This window comes from Thalassophryne amazonica, chromosome 6, assembly GCF_902500255.1.
Source record: "Thalassophryne amazonica chromosome 6, fThaAma1.1, whole genome shotgun sequence".
Lineage (NCBI taxonomy): Eukaryota > Metazoa > Chordata > Actinopteri > Batrachoidiformes > Batrachoididae > Thalassophryne > Thalassophryne amazonica.
In genome coordinates, this window is record NC_047108.1 from 95,450,449 (window position 1) to 95,468,691 (window position 18,243).

An 18,243-nucleotide genomic window follows, 5' to 3' on the forward strand; every position below is an offset into this window, starting at 1 on the left:
CTGGTGCAGTTGTCGAATGCTTGCTTTTGCAGACTTCTTCACAATTACTCATTTTCATAAACTTAATTTCAACGTATGCAACTTCATCCTAAAAACATTAGATTTCACATCAGTTTCATACAGTTGCTAAACAGCAGTTAAGGTTTTCTTTTCCTTGAGAAAGTGAATGTCCACATTTTAAAAACGACATGCATGTGTATGTATAAATGTATTTATTCACCTTCTAAAGAGGTTCTTGTCCATCATGACTGGCTCCATAGAGTTGTATGTGCATTGACGCAGCTGATGCATACAGTCACGTATCCGAGGGTCAGACATCAACAAACCTGTTTTTTTCAAAGTCTGGATAGATGAAGTATAGAGTGAGGAGCTTATGAACAAATACACAGAAAACTGAAGAGAAAGTGCAGACTGACACATCAACAAAGACATCGGGTCTTCAGTTAGGAGACATCTCAGGGTGAGTTGGGGGGGCAGTACAGTTGGTTTTGTGAGTAGGTGTGCAGTGGCACAATTTTTGTAATATTTGCTCATTTTGAAATGGATGTCTGCAACACATTTCAAAAAAGTTGGGATGGGGCAACAAAAGACTGGGAAAGTTGATGAATGCTCAAAGGACACATTTGGAAACAGGTGAGTGTCATGAATGGGTATAAAAGGAGCATCCCCAAAAGGCTCAGCCATTCACAAGCAACGATTGGGCGAGGATCACCACTTTGTGAACAACTGCGTGAAAAAATAGTCCAACAATTTAAGAACAATGTTTCTCAATGTTCAACCGCAAGGAATTTAGGGATTCATCATCTACAGTCCATAATATAATCAGAAGATTCAGAGAATCTGGAGAACTTTCTACACGTAAGCAGCAAGGCCAAAAGCCAACACTGAATGCTTGTGACCTTCGATCCCTCAGGCGGCACTGCATTAAAAACTGACACCATTGTGTAAAAGATCTTACCGTGTGGGCTCAGGAACACTTCAGAAAACCACTGCCAGTTAACACAGTTCGTCGCTACATCTATAAGTGCAAGTTAAAACTCTACCGTGCAAAGCGAAAGCCATACATCAACAACATCCAGAAACGCAGCCACCTTCTCTGGGCCCGAGCTCATTTAACCCCTTAACGCTCATCGTCGCATATATGCTACAATCTCTGACTCAAATATGCAACTTACCAAATTGACCTGTATGCCCGTTGTCGCAAATTTGCAACATACCATCATTATTATTATAACATTATAACATAAAGTCATTACCAGAATACCCAATATTACTATCTAGTTTTTGTGCAAAAGTGAAATTAATAATCTCAACATTATTTACCACCTACTTAAAGGCAAAAACACACACAAAACATTTTTTTATATACAGCTATATAAATTCTGGCGTTAAGGGGTTAAAATGGACAGCAAAGTGAAAAAATGTGCTGTGGTCTGATGAGTCCACATTTCAAATTGTTTTTGGAAATCATGGACGTCGTGTGCTCTAGACGAAAGAGGAAAAAAACATCCAGATTGTTACCAGCACAAAGTTCAAAAGCCAGCATCTATGATGGTATGGGGGTGTGTTAGTGCCCATGGCATGGGCAACTTACACATCTGTGATGGCACCATCAATTCTGAAAGGTACATCTAGGGTTTGGAGCAACACATGCTGCCATCCAAGCAACATCTTTTTCAGGGGCGTCCCTGCTTATTTCAGTAAGACAATGTCAAGCCACATTCTGCACGTGTTACAACAACGTGGCTTTGTATTAAAAGACTGCGGGTACTAGACTGGCCTGCCTGCAGTCCAGACCTGTCACCCATTGAAAATGTGTGGTGCATTATGAAGCACAAAATACGACAACGGAGACCCCGGAATGTTGAATAACTGAAGTCGTACATCAAGTAAGAATGGAAAAGAATTCCACCTACAAAGCTTCAACAATTAGTGTCCTCAGTTCCCAAACGCTTACTGAGTGTCGTTAGAAGGAAACGTGATGTAACACAGGGGTAAACATACCACTGCCCAGCTTTTTTGAAATGTGTTGCAGGCATCCATTTCAAAATGAGCAAATATTTGCACAAAAACAATAAAGTTTATCAGTTTGATCATTAAAAATCTTGCCTTTGTGGTGTATTCAATTGAATATAGGTTGAAGAGGATTTGCAAATCATTGTAATCTATTTTTATTTACATTTTACACAACGTCCCATCTTCATAGGAATTGGGTGTTATGTGTCGACGCGGGTTGAGGAGCGGACCTGCGTCTGACGGAACCCAGCGCTAAAATAACCAGAAAACGGTTCCAAGAACAAAAACAATTTATTTTTTCACCTTCTGGTGCATAATAAAGTGTAAAAACTAAAACAGCGTCATTCTGGTGGAGTGAAGGCTGGCACCTGGAGAGCAAAGAAAAGAAAAAAACACCAAAATGTCCAGCCACACCCCCCCAACACACAACATTGGGGTTGTAGTTGTGAGTGTGAATGAGTTTGTCTGTCTTTATCTGGCCCTGGTGACAGACTGGCGTCCTGTCCAGGATGTACCTCACATCATGTCCTATTAGTGCTGGGATAGGCTCCAGCACCCTGGGGACTGTTGATTGGAGGAAGCAGGTGTGGAAAATGAATGGCACGGTGGTTTAGTGCTTATAGCACTGTTGTTTCGTAGCAAGAAGGTCCCGGGTTTGCTTCCGACCGTATAAATTACGTGTTAACACAACTTGCATCTCAAAGTATTGATAAGTAAGGTTTTTTGAGCAGTACTTCCCCATCTATAGTATTTGCTGGCCCACTTTCCTCTACAAACATCATCTGTAGTACAACACACACCGCTTGTGTTGACACACACTTTAAAATGTGTGTTCCTTTCAAAATTACCAAGTTGCTATTGACACTAATGCCAGAAGATGCCCCATGTTTTGGAAAATGTTACTCTGACAAAGGTTGTGCGTCATTAGGCTTAATGATGATGTGTTGTGGCTCCTCTGTCACGGCACACGCAAACAGGAGTCCTTGCTGGATTTATTTGACATAATAGAACAGGGTCCTAACAAGACTAAAAATAAGACACTGAAAGTAGAAATCATATAAATATCATTATTACTCTGGGTAGAGGCTCAGATGCTTGATGCCTCGAAGTGAATACAGTATCTGTCATTTCTGACACACAGGGGCGCCTGGAGTTAAAATCATCAAGTAATCATGCTTGAACAACATTTGTCTGTCTGTTTGTCTGTTGGCCTAATCTTCACAGGTTCTTTGTCCAATTTCCACCAAACCTGGTACTGTAGTTCCTGGAGTATAAATGGCCTTGTGTGCATGTGTGTGTGTGCATGGCTTCAATCACGCCAAAACTGTCAAAACCGGGGAAAGCTGACATTTGCCGTTTGGTATGGTTATGTATTTTGGATCCAGATGAACACTGCAAAAACGTAAAGTTGATAGGACTAATATTTTTGGAGAAATTAGCTATTTTAGCTAACCAGTAAACAATGGATGTTGTGCTGCAATGCATCATGGGAGTTCTGCAGTGTAAACAGTGAATTAAAGGTAAAAAATGCAATGATTACAAACAAACAAACAACAGATTTTTTTGGAGGAGGGGGAGATATCCAGCGTGGGGGGGGGGGGGGGGTAAGATATCCCCTGGATAACTTCTACGTTTCCCCACATTTATCCAAGAAGCTATCCCCCCGGATAACTTCCCCCGGGCGGAAGATAAACTGTTACATTGGTACCATGACTGAAATGTGTATTGTGTTTGATGATGTTTATGTCTAAAATTTGAAGTACCTGCTTGCAGCAGAATGTGGAAAAGAGAAAAAGCTCTTGGTGTGTGCATCCATGTGTGTCAGTCATAATGGCTTGAGGCGGTTGGACACAAAGGCTGGATTCAGGAGGTTTAGCTTCAGAATTTAATGTTGGGGTCAGCAGGGTTCGGTACACAAAAAGGCATGCAGGAATAAGCAACAGTGTCCATAACATAAGGCTGAGATAAAGGCTTTAAAGCAGCACAAGGTTCAACAATCTCGCATCAGGTGAAGGGTTCAGTGCAGTTTATAAAGAGGAAGTGATTAGAAGGAAAAACTGACAGGTGTGGAGAAAAGAATAGGAACGGGGTGGCAGGCAGAGAAAGAGAGGACAGGATGGGAAACGCCCAACACCAAGCATAAAGCATCAGACAAGAAAAATCCCACCACCAAAACCCAAGCATAAATAATGACAACACAGAGACAATAAAATACCTAAATCTAACAAACCACAATGTCCCACAGACTCCAATCATGACAATGCGTGTGTGTAATTTCAATGACAGAGAAACTGTGGACAGCTGACATTTGCTGTTTGGTATGCTTATGTATTTTGGGTCAAGGATGAACACCACTAAAATGGAACGTTGACAGGGCTAGTATTTTTAGAGAAGCTACTGATATTAGCTAACAACACTGAACAATGGGCATTGCTAACTACATTCTGGACTCACATGCCATTACAGCAGGTGGCGGTAAATCATCTTCATATTAAATGCGTGAGTGCATGATTTTATTTAATAAATTCAATGTAAATGCACAATATAATTGTAAATATGTTTTAAAAAACATGGATGACACAAGAAAGTGAAAACACTTATTTCCTTTGTGGGCCTTTTAAAAATCTCATGACAAAATAGAAGTAATAATAAAATAAAATAATAATAATAGTAATAATACTGCTAATAATAATAATGATAATAACAATAGTGTGTCTAGGATAACAACAACCTAAACAATTTATAAATCAATTAAGACAGTAAATTAACAGTAATTAAAAAATTACGTAATTACCAGGAAATAAAAGGGCTAAGTTCCTCTTCTAAAAATTGATGAGGTCAAAGGTTATAAAAACATTCTGGTCTCACATGCCATTCCAATTCATTATAGAAATTTACTTATGCCATGGTTGTTTGCACACAGCATAACCGGGTGAAAGGGTTTTCACCACAGGCTGTGGTCCCTGGCTCCTGTCTGCCCTGCACTGTGAAATGCTCCTGGGGCTGTACTGGAGGTGAGATTCATATTTAACAGGCTGTCATGGCCTGGCGAAACAGTTCCTCGTCATACCTCCTACAGAGTTAGATGGTGAGCAAGTAATAATAAGTATATTACAGAGGTGAGATCCGTTCAGTTCCGAGCCTCTGACGTCTGCAATGACGCCTTAATGTGCATGAGACAGCGGTGGGGTGCACCTGCCCGTGGTGTCAGAAATGATGAGCACAATATTTCACATTATTTATGTCGTCTATGGGAAGGAACGGAAATGTACCTGTATTTTAATGTCTATATATATATATATATATATATATATATATATATATATATATATATATATATATATATATATATATATATATATATCACACATTTGTTATTAAAAGTAATCAAATTACTGTTTATGTAAGACATTCCCAGGAATATAAAAACTAAACACAATATATTCTAATAATAAAAGAATAAATGCCAATAATAAAAAATAGAAATTAAAGAGCTTACAATGTGACTTATACTTGTGTGTGACCTTTATATGGGTTTTTCTTCTTCAGGAGTCATTTTTTAACAGGTGCAGTTTATACTCTGGTGTGAGTTATACTCTGGATTAAGGCAATGGTTAATGGGGTCAAAGATCAAAATTGACATATCGTTTTAGCTTTCGGTATAGATATCCATTTAAATGTCGATTTATTTGTAGGTGTTTTTCTAGGAAATTCAACATTACTGTAGCGCAGTGTTTGTTCTCCTACAGCACCATGTGAAGTCAGAACAGTGTCCTGCATGATAGGATATGTGGAGACAGTAATGACTCACAGAGACGAACTGAGACAGTGGGATCATCTCTTTGCCTTCACTGATGGTGTAGAAAAGCAAGTCTTCCATTCCAGACATCAACCTGTTTCTGCCAAAACAAACAACAGGCAGCACACTGCACTATGATCCTCAAATATTCACTGGTTCCAATGCCAGAATGATGTCAAAAACATGAGCAACTTTGATGTTAAGCTGCAACACCAGTAGCAACAACGCTGGCAAACATCCAACAACAATGGCCCAATTCTTCACATGAAAAATTTTATGAGTAACCTGGACTTAACTGTACAAAACAAAATATTATATCCTCTACTGCTGTCTTTAGAAATCATTCATACTTTAGGGCTGTCTGCCATTGCTGATATTTTGATACCCAATTGTGTGCATTTCTAGGCCTGAAAATGAGTGGAATCTGTGGTAAAAGCAGAGATGTAGAACACTGTGAGCAATCAAGAATGTTTCAAACACTCTTTACAAATTTGTGACATCAGGTTAAATTGTGATCCACAAAACATGAATAGACAAATTTTGCTGGTACAGACCAGGCGTACTCTTCTGTGAATGTTGGTGAAAATCGACGAGCAGGTACAATATGCAGTAATGGGGACCTGCTGTTCTCTGAGCAGAATTGCCTCCTTCTGATCCTCCTCAGCATTATTAACCCCATGAAAAGCACGGCAGACTCTTCAACAGAAGATCGTTTTCAGATGTTAATAGAAACATTTTAGCTTCTAGGATAAATGTGGGGAAAACGTAGAAGTAGCCAAACAATCCTGGAATGGGAATCGTGTGTACTTGGGCATATTCAACAATATTTAATTACACTCATATGTGAGCAGATAGAAAATACGAGGTCTGTCCATAAAGTATTGTACCTTTTTATTTTTTTTTAAACTATATGGATTTGATTCATATGTTTTCACGTCAGACAAGCTTGAACCCTTATGCGCATGCGTGAGTTTTTCCACGCCTGTCGGTGACGTCATTCGCCTGTGAGCACGCCTTGTGGAAGGAGTGGTCCCGCCCCGTCGTCGGATTTTCATTGTCTGGAAATGGTGGAATGATTTGGGGTTTTTTCCATCAGAATTTTTTCAGAAGCTGTTAGAGACTGGCACCTGGAAACCATTTGAAAAATTTATTTGGCTTTCGGTGAAAATTTTACGGGCTTCACAGAGAATAAGGTCTATTAGTACAGCTTTAAGGACCCCTTTAAGGACGCTCAGCGCGCCACGCTCCGAACTGCGACGACGCGGCACAAACCACCGGACCATTTCTAAGCTGATGGCTCTGAGGATACAAGACCGTCGTGTGCTCTTTCTCTGGTTATCACAAGAGCTCGACATCAGCCATTTTCCGGCAGATTTCACTTTTAACAAGAGATTTTGTCATGGAAAGCCGCGCGGAGGCTTCGCGCGTCACAACAGATTTGCTTTGGAAGCGAGACAAAGGAACACCTCCGTTTCGGCGTGTCAGAGGACAAGTTTGGACATGACCAGCTCTCCACAATTTCACTGATAGTTACTGGACTGGTAAGCATTGAAAGCCGAGATACACATGTCCAAAAGAATCCTATGGTCAAGAATGTAATTCAACAAAGGGGTGCAAACCCAACTGTAATGTTGAAAACTAATTTCTTGCAGAATTGTATGTTTTATTGCAGAGGTCTGGTCAGGGCCAATTAGCTCCTGCATGCGCGCAGCAGCATCCACCACGTTACCTACCCTAACCCTGAATGGTAACCACCAAGTCTGCCAACCATCACCACCTCTCAAGAATTACTGTCTGTCAGTCAGAGCCAGGTAAAACACAGGCATGTACCTGGCCTTCTCCAGCCGCTGAGGTCAACACTGTGGCACCTCCATGCTGGATTATGCCTGAAGAAACATGGCACATGGCCTATGCCATAGCTGATGTTCCTTCACAATGCAAATGATATTCTTCAATCATTTGACACAAAGTGAATCTAGCAAATGACTGCCAAGATGAAAAAAGAAAAGATTCTTAACTCTGCAGTGACATTCATGTCTCTAGGACCTCAGCCTTTGAGGTCAAGAGATGCCTGGCAAGACCCAATGGAGTCATGAGGTCCCTTGACAGATGTAGTTGGTGATGCAGATACTTCTGCAGGAGAATAAAGGTTCCTGGTGATTCCAGTCTTGCTGTATGGAATCACCAGAAACTGTGGAAAGTTGTTCTGTGACTTGGACGGTAACCAGTGACAACTGGTTATGTGATGCCTGGATGTCTTTGGTGCAAGGTCTCACTGGAGGATCCTTGGGTATTGATGGAATGGCACTGTATCAAACAAACTTTTGTTTTGGGAGACGGTACTACTTGCATTGTGAGGGAATGCCAGCTACACCATTATGTCCATGTAGCATGATTTTGTGTGCATGATCCAGCAAACAAGTGTCTCAATGCTGGGAACCCCGGCTTCTAGAAATATCCAAGGGGATGTGCATAAATCATCTGCCTGGCACAGGGAGGTGGGAGGTATGGATTGGCCATTAGCTACCTGGATGGTTGCCAATCAGGACTCGGGGTGATTTCATATTGTGGTGAATTTAGTGATGGACAGCACCAGTGCATTATTCCAAATCTCTCTTGTTGTATTTTTCAGCTTTTCTTACAGACTACAACACCCAAATGCCAGATCCCAGTAAATTGTGGCTGAACTCAGATGTATTTGTATCTCAAATAGCAAAATAATATAATCAACAAAATCTGTCAATAAGCACAGTAGTGTTCAGAATAATAGTACGAGGTCTGTCAATAAAGTAACGGACCTTTTTATTTTATTTTTTTAAACTATATGGATTTGATTCATATGTTTTTACGTCAGACAAGCTTGAACCCTTGTGCGCATGCGTGAGTTTTTCCACGCCTGTCGGTGACGTCATTCGCCTGTGAGCATGCCTTGTGGAAGGAGTGGTCCTGTCCCCTCGTCGGATTTTCATTGTCTGGAAATGGCGGAATGATTTGGACTTTTTTCCATCAGAATTTTTTCAGAAGCTGTTAGAGACTGGCATGTGGAAACCATTTGAAAAATATATCTGGCTTTCGGTGAAAATTTTATGGGCTTCACAGAGAATAAGGACTGTTACTACAGCTTTAAGGACGGCTTTAAGGACGCTCTGCGCACTGCGCTCCAAGCTGTGACGACGAGGCAGAAAACGCCAGATCATTTCTAAGCTGATGGCTCTGTGGATACGAGACCGTCATGTGCACTTTCTCTGGTTATCACAAGAACTGGACATCAGCCATTTTCCGGCAGATTTCACTTTTAACAAGAGATTTTGTCATGGAAAGCCGCGCGGAGGCTTCGTGCATAACGACCGATTCGCTGTTTGAGCGAGACAAAGGAACACCTCCGTTTCGGCATGTCAGAGGACAAGTTAGGACAAGCCCAGCTCTCCACAATTTCTCTGATACTTACTGGACTGGTAAGCATTGAAAGCCGAGATAGGCATGTCCCAACTTGTCCCATGACACGCCGAAACGGAGGTGTTCTTTGTCTCGCTCAAACAGCGAATCGGTCATTACGCACGAAGCCTCCGCGCGGCTTTCCATGACAAAATCTCTTGTTAAAAGTGAAATCTGCCAGAAAATGGCTGATGAAATTGGTCTATTAGTAAAAAAAAGTAGAAAAGGGGGTGTTCACAATAATAGTAGTGTGGCATTCAGTCAGTGAGTTCTTCAATTTTGTGGAACAAACAGGTGTGAATCAGGTGTCCCCTATTTAAGGATGAAGCCAGCACCTGTTGAACATGCTTTTCTCTTTGAAAGTCTGAGGAAAGTGGGATGTTCATGACATTGTTCAGAAGAACAGCGCAGTTTGATTAAAAAGTTGATTGGAGAGGGGAAAACTTATACGTAGGTGCATAAAATTATAGGCTGTTCATCTACAATGATCTCAAATGCTTTAAAATGGACAAAAAACCAGAGACGAGTGGAAGAAAATGGAAAACAACCATCAAAATGGATAGAAGAATAACCAGAATGGCAAAGGCTCACCCACTGATCAGCTCCAGGATGATCAAAGACAGTCTGGAGTTACCTGTAAGTGCTGTGACAGTTAGAAGACGCCTGTGTGAAGCTAATTTATTTGCAAGAATCCCCTGCAAAGTCTCTCTGTTAAATAAAAGACATGTGCAGAAGAGGTTACAATTTGCCAAAGAACACATCAACTGGCCTAAAGAGAAATGAAGGAATATTTTGTGGACTGATGAGAGTAAAATTGTTATTTTTGGGTCCAAGGGCCACAGACAGTTTGTGAGACGACCCCCAAACTCTGAATTCAAGCCACAGTGCCAAGCCAGTTCACAGTGAAGATAGTGAAGCATGGTGGTGCAAGCATCATGATATGGGCATGTTTCTCCTACTATGGTGTTGGGCCTATATATCGCATACCAGGTATCATGGATCAGTTTGGATATGTCAAAATACTTGAAGAGGTCATGTTGCCTTATGCTGCAGAGGACATGCCCTTGAAATGGGTGTTTCAACAAGACAATGATCGCAAGCACACTAGTAAACGAGCAAAATCTTGGTTCCAAACCAACAAAATTAATGCCTCGCAGAAATCATGAAAACTGTGGTTATACAACTAAATACTAGTTTAGTGATTCACAGGATTGCTAAAAAAGCAGTTTGAACATAATAGTTTTGAGTTTGTAGCGTCAACAACAGATGCTACTATTATTGTGAACACCCCCTTTTCTACTTTTTTTTACTAATAGCCCAATTTCATAGCCTTAAGAGTGTGCATATCATGAATGCTTGGTCTTGTTGGATTTGTGAGAATCTACTGAATCTACTGGTACCTTGTTTCCCATGTAACAATAAGAAATATACTCAAAACCTGGATTAATCTTTTTAGTCACATAGCACTACTATTATTCTGAACACTACTGTACATTTGAAAGAGTTGTTTTAAAGCTGTTTAAGAATATTGCTCAATTTCATGGATAGCATGGGTCTAAATGTAGATGCATGGACATATCACATCACAAAAAACTTTTCATTACCATAATAATACCTTGGGAATATTAAATAGCATAATTGTTGGAGAATTATAATTAATATATCCACTTAGTCCTTTTGAAACGGTCTGGTTTGACCTACTTGGAGTGTGCTTGGTCCACATCAGAGTCATTCTGCTGATGTAAGGCTCTGCGGGTCTGAAGTGATGCTGTGAGCCAGCAGGGGAGAGGAACAGGTTGCTGCACCCTGGACGTGACACTGCTGTCAGCTCCGACTCTGCTGTAGATCCCCGCACGCTTAATCAGCAGGAGAATTCCCAAGTTAGTCGTCCTTAGTCTTTTCAGGCATTGCATTGTGAGAAGTAGGCCATAGATGTTAATAATACAGATAATGGTTTAAAAAAAACAAAAACTTTAACTCCAGCAGCTGATCGAGAGGATTATTTGTGACCAGCACCACTTGTTCCTCAGAGCTGTACTACTGCCCCGTATGCAGAACCAAATGAGACCTGGAGTTTGGGGGCAGGGCTGAGACTCAGTTACATGGTGAGATCAGTGACAGCCAGAAACAAATCAAACAATAATCTGATGACTTTTTTTAAAACTATGATGACTGATTTGTCAATTTACTAGGTAGTATCACTTAAAAAATTATATTAAAAAATATTTTCAATAAGGTAAACTTGAGTCAATGAATAAAACAACAAGATCAGCCTGAATCTGACTGCCTACAGTGAGCACTCAGCATAAAATGAGACCGCTGGAAGGAGCTTAACAAACCCATGAACAAGTGTATTTGGCAAAATTGTGGCCTGGAATCAGAAGACACCACCCAGTACTGTTAGTTAGAAATGGATGCATTTATTGATATTATTATTGCTGTTTTTGTTGTTAATTAATGTTGTTAATGTAATTAATATTGTTAATTGTCTGAAGTCTGAAGTTATCTATCTATCTATCTATCTATCTATCTATCTATCTATCTATCTATCTATCTATCTATCTGTTGTTCTTCAACGCTGAATATTTTGGACCCTATAATATAAGCAACATATCATCAAATTCTTCAACAATACAGATTATTTTCAAAATTAGCTTTGTTTTGTGTGAATTTTATTTACATTACATCATATCTTTGCTGTATATCTGTTGATGTATATGTGTGTAAAACGTGCTGTGCGATACAACTACAAGTAGTACAACTACAAATGCTGACTTATCTTCAACCGCTTACCCCAATTGAGGATCACGGGGGGCTGGAATCTTTCCCAGCATAGGGCAGGAGGCGAGGCACACCCTGGACATGACATGACACATATAAACAAACAACACATTCATACTCGCATGCACAATTTAAAGTTTCCAATCCACCTAATGTGGGAGGAAGCCGGAGTAAACCAACACTCACAGAAATATTTAACCCTAACTTTTAAGATTTATGTAATTTTATTACATGACAAATTCCCATTTACTTTTTTAGATCATTTTAATACAACCCTACCAAATAAACCTTACATGGTGTATATCATTACTGTAATAAATCCTATTTATTTGAAATGCATAATCCTCAGCTTTATGTATTTAGTATTAATAAAATATAATTACTCTAAATCAATAATAATGACAGTATTTATTTAAAATACATAAAGTATATTGTTTGAATAGCATAATAATTTTGTTATCTATGGCATTTATCTTGTATAGGTAACATAATTATTATGCAATTCAAACAATATTATTTATGTATTTTAAATAAATACTGTCATTATTATTGATTTAGAGTAATTATATTTTATTAATACTAAATACATAAAGCTGAGGATTATGCATTTCAAATAAATAGGATTTATTACAGTAATGAATATGCATCATGTAAGGTTTATTTGGTAGGTTTGTATTAAAATTATCTTTAAAAACGTAAATGGGAATTTGCCATAATAAAATTACATAGACCTTATAAGTTAGGGTTAAATATTTCTGTGAGTGCACACAAACTCCACAGGTGGGAATTGATCCCATGACCTTCCTGTTGTGAGGCAACAGTGCTAACCACTAAGCTACCCAACTACAAACACAAGTGAGACTAAGTATATAATAGAAAAAATTAAGGCCACCTGTCATCAATTTAATCTGCTATTTGTCATTTATTCTAAAACATGGCCTCTTAATATTTTTGTTCAGAATGTGGCGCCTTTAAACCTGTCAGACAGCGACACCTGGTGTTGACTTTACAGCATGAGCGCTAGCACCTTACCATTTTGTCCTGTAGGTGGCGGACTCATTCCAGAACCCTGTTCACTCTCTTCTCAGGTGTTATTGGTTGTTTTGTTAGTAAAAGACACATTATATTCACATCTTTGGGACTTTTGTCAATACTTTAAAGATATTATGTTGTACTTTAGTATTGCTGCACTGTGAGACACTCTGTGTTGAACGCTGTATTGCCCAAGTCCACGTCTTTGTGATGTAGAAGCTAGTCATAAATTTTGAAGTCTGGTTAAACACCACAACAAAGTAACGGTTAAGTTGCTCAGTTTTAATTCTGCACATATTTAAAAAGCGAGGATAGTTAAGGAGACGCTCGTGTTCTGGAGCTAAACTCAAATGCTAATAGGTGACATGAGTAGGCCTCGCTGGCCTGTGGTGACCTCCAGCCTCTGACTTTCTCCAGAGGGGTGCACGATAAGTCGCGGCTTCTTTGTGATGGTTCTACTGGTTGTAGCGTCTCTCTTTTCGAGAAAAAAAATGTTTTCCATTCCTTGGCCAATGACTGCTGCCTTTGTCCCTCCATCCTCCATGTTGTGTGAGAAAGCACCCCTTGCCGCGCTCACCAAGCCTGCACAAACATAACCTCTCTAGTCTTCCCCCACTTCACCTCACACAGGAAAAGAAACATACTGACGATTTAATTCAACCTGCACAGTCTGGACGACCGCAGGAGGAACTGCAGAGAGAACTGTGTTTGGGTTCATCAGATAATAAGATGAAATGATAAATGCTGATCCAAGCATTCCTAATTTACTCCAAGACAAAACCGTTTGGCAATAATCAGGTTGGAATTATATTTACTAGTTACAAAGTAATTCAAAGCACTGAAGCACTTGACACGTTGGGCTGGGAGCTTCATTAGACTCTTATTTTCTGTTGACTGAACCCAGTGAGCATAAGACATAATTTCAACGTTGATTTTTGGTTGAAAACTGGGCGAACATCTTTTAAACCACTTTTAAACCAGCAAAAATGCGGCTACATTATCAACATGACACAGAACGCAAATTGCTTACATTAAATGGGTGAAATTTCTCCTGTTTGACATCAAATCTCATAAATACAGAGCTGTGACAGCTGCGCGCTGTCAAAAAGAAGCCTCCAGAACTCTATAATGTGATTATATTTAAGGATTATTTTCAAATAAGAATTTACGTTTATTGTTATAATGCGCATGCGTGAACACAAAGTTTTTCCTGGAGTTCGTGTGCTGCTCAGTTGCTGTAGGATCTTAGTTTGTAACATCGTAACAAAGAGACCTGCAACATGAATGAGCTGAAGAAATGTGAGACTTTATGATAATGACACACTCATTTGACGCTGTCCCTGTCCTTTAACATTGAAAGAATTTTCAAAAATTCATAACTGTCAAAAGTAGGGGTGGTGGTCGAGTAGGTAGACGGTTCCTGGTTCAAATCTCACAACTGCCACATTTCTCTATGTAATGTGGACTTGTGTCAGGAAGGGTGTCTGGCGTAGAACCTGTGCCAAATCAACATGCAGATCCACCTTGGATTTGCTGTGGCGACCCCGAGTGAAAACAAGGGAGCAGCTGAAGGGACTTACTTTCCATAAGTCTGTGGAAAAATAATCAAATTTGTTTCATATTTGAGAGAATCGTGTAGGGTGGTATCCTTTATCGCCTAACAAAGTTTGATCTGGATCTGTTCCAGATTGTGGATTTTGTGGACATTTGAATTTAATATTGAAAAGCCCACTTGGTGCATTATACCTCAATAAAAAGTGCCTCAATTACTCAAATTTTTCTGTTATGGATTTACTTCCACCACCAAAATTGGATGCAGGTTCCAGTTTTATGCCCGTTTGTCTTCCAGTTATCAGTTGGAAACCAAGTGCCAAAAAGCAATGACAAATGTGCATAGCAGAGATAAACAATGTTCTGTGAAAATTATCTGGATAAACAATTCAGAATCCAAAAAAGTAAAAAAAAAAAAAAACAACAACAAAAAACCCCTGATAACACACAAAAAACTTTGATTCAAGTGCATGAACTCTTAGCAATAGATCACATGTAATTTAGTTTCTGAAAAGCCATTTTTAACATGGCTTTGACCTTGAACATTTTTTCCAAGGTAAAAATTTGTGGAATTAGAAACTAGTGTTTGCTGAGGTTTGCACTCTACGAGTGTGGTGATCTAGTATTAAAGGTGTTATGTCCAACATTCAGTCCCTCCAGGATATGGGAGAGGACCAGATAAGTGTGTCATTATCATAAAGTCTCACATTTCTTTGGCGCGTTCATGTTGCAGGTCTCTTTGTTACGGTGTTACAAACTAGGATCCTAAAGCAACTGAGCAGCACACAAACTCCAGGAAAAACTTTGTGTTCACACATGCGCATTATAACAATTAACGTAAATTCTTATTTGAAAATAATCCTTAAATCTAATCACATTATAGAGTTCTGGAGGCTTGTTTTTGACAGCGCGCATTAGATCACATCTAATTTAGCTTCTGAAAAGCCACTTTTAACAGGACTTTGACCATAAAAAAATTTAAAAATTTGTGGAATTAGAAACTAGTGATTGCTGAGGTTGGCACTGTGTGTGTGTGTGTGTGTGTGTGTGTGTGTGTGTGTGTGTGTGTGTGTGTGTGTGTGTGTGTGTGTGTGTGTGTGTGTGTGTGTGTGTGTGTGTGTGTGTGTGTGTGTGTGCGTGTGTGCGTGTGTGCGTGTGTGCGTGTGTGCGTGTGTGTGTGTGTGTGTGTCTGCCTGCTTGCGTATGGCTTCAGTCACAGAGAAACTGGGAAGCGCTGACATTTGCCGTTTGGTATGCTTATGTATTTTGTGTTAAGGATGCACGCTGCAAAAACGCAAAGTTGAGAGGACTAATATTTTTTGGAAAATTAGTGATATTAGCTAATAACAGTGAACAGTGTACATTGTGTTGCAATGCACCATGGGAATTCGTGGTTTGGGGTTTTAAATGTTGTTTTTGTGGTTCATGTTAGTTTAACAGTGTTGTTCTTGTGTTACTGATAATTGTGTTGTTGTTGTTCCATTGGTTTGAACAGTTTAATTCAGTGTCATGTTGCCAGTACCATGAATAAAAACCGTAGTGTGTTTGATGTCTTCTGCCAACGTCTGTGTGTGCATGTGTAAAATTAAAGCTTCAGACTTCAGACAACTTTATTGATCCCAAAAAAGGGCAATTATGTTTACACTCCAATTACCTCAGACAAGATACAGCAATTAATCCACAATTATTACTTGTTTACCGTAATAATGGCACACATCAAAATTAAAGACAACACATATACATTTGACATTGTTTATGTGCACTAAACTTGAAGCAGTCCGTCATCCGAATGGAGGCAAAGTGGGTGAAGGCCGCTGCAACTATAAGTCGCGCCGCCAGGCTTGGTTGAATATTGCTGTGTGCATTTATGTCTTTTCCCAAAAATGGTTACAAATTTATCTAATTAAGTTAAAGTAAATTTATGTTGTCTGTAAGCTGCTCACAGTTGTTGACAGACCGCGGTGTGGTGAGTATACATTCAAAATTAATAAGCTTTACTTTTGTTTTGTTTTTTTGTTGTTGTTGTTTTGTTTTTTTGCCAATATACAAAATAACCCAATATACACTCTTAATTAAAATAATTTGTCCTAAATTGATGCGTTCATTGAACTGACTATATAATGGTAAAAGCCTATTTCTCAACATTATTTTGTGTAATGTTTCCTTGAATTCCATGACAATCACTTTATAACCTGCACTATAAATTATAGTAGTTGTGATATAATCAAGGAAATATTTATTTACAAATTACAATGTTACAATTTGTGTGTATGTGTAATTTCATTTTAAATTTATTTTGATTTATATATTACGACAAGGTTACCTCAAGGTGCTTCACACAAGTAAGGTCTAACCTTACAACCCCCAGAGCAGCAGTGGTAAGGAAAAACTCCCTCTGAGGAAGAAACCTCAAGCAGACCAGACTCAAAGGGGTGACCCTCTGCTGGGGCCATGCTACAGACACAAATTACAAAACAATTCACAAAACAACATACAGGACATGTTGCTGGTGCACAGGACGGTTTCTGGAACAGATACCACACCTATCTCTGGATGGAGCTGCACCTCAAACAGAGAGAAAAGGAAAAAAAAGCAAAATCAAGCATCAGAAAGACAACAAATACAATATAATTTGCCAGCATTAAGCAACAAGAAAAACAGAAACAGAAGAAATACTAAGGTGATCGCCGGCCACTAGCCCTAAGTTTCACTAACAGACCCAGAATTTAGATAAAGTTGAGGTCACGGCACGCTCCGTTTACTAATAAAATTAATTAAAAGAGTAAAAAGCATAGAAACATACTATGCCAGTATGCTAACCATACGAAAGGGAAAATAAGTGCATCTTAAGTCTGGACTTGAAAGTCTCTACAGAATCTGACCATTTTATTGATGCAGGGAAATCATTCCACAGAACAGGGGCACGATAAGAGAAAGCTCTATGACCCGCAGACTTTTTATTCACCCTAGGGACACAGAGTATTCCTGCACCCTGAGAACACAAACCCCGGGCTGGTACGTAGGGTTCAAATGTGTATGTTTACACATACACATTTGACCTTCAAATGTATGTGGACATCTTACATTGATGTCAACTAACTATTTAGAGGTTTTGAGGAAAACTAATTGTCGTAAGTATTTGTTGTGTGACTTTGCCAAAAACAAGTAGCTATATACAAGTAGATATATATATATATATATATATATATATATATATATATATATATATATATATATATATATATAGATAGATAGATAGATAGATAGATAGATAGATAGATAGATAGATAGATAGATAGATAGATAGATAGATAGATAGATAGATAGATAGATATTGGGCAGTGTTGTAGTCATTGAAATTTTGGTTGAGATACATGTCCATGGCATTCTTGTTTTCTCATCTGTGTGTTGACTATTCCCCCGTCACCAGTAGGTGTGCACACAAAGAGCCACAGTAACCTCTCTACCGTGATCACTGTGCCGAAACCTGGACACCCTGTAAACCCCTGGAGCCTCTGTGTACTGGTACAGTCATGAAGGATCGCCTCCCTCCTTCCATCACTGCCATCTCGTCCCCTTCCCCTACTCTCTAACCCCCCTTCATCCACCGAGCTCCCACACCCTTCCTC

At 39.3% G+C, this 18,243-nt stretch overlaps 1 protein-coding gene across 1 annotated transcript in view; it reads right to left on the reverse strand.

Moving 5' to 3' along the window:
• gls2a (glutaminase 2a (liver, mitochondrial)) overlaps positions 1 to 11,280 on the reverse strand; it is a 51,851-nt gene extending 40,571 nt beyond the window's left edge. The window contains exons 1-3 of the mRNA XM_034172847.1: positions 10,952 to 11,280; positions 5,828 to 5,915; positions 221 to 342 (exon numbers count right to left, since the gene is read on the reverse strand). Coding sequence (XP_034028738.1) covers positions 221 to 342; positions 5,828 to 5,915; positions 10,952 to 11,163 — 422 coding nt within the window. The 5' untranslated portion in view covers positions 11,164 to 11,280. The remainder of the gene's footprint in view (positions 1 to 220; positions 343 to 5,827; positions 5,916 to 10,951) is intronic.
• Positions 11,281 to 18,243: the final 6,963 nt, after the last annotated feature.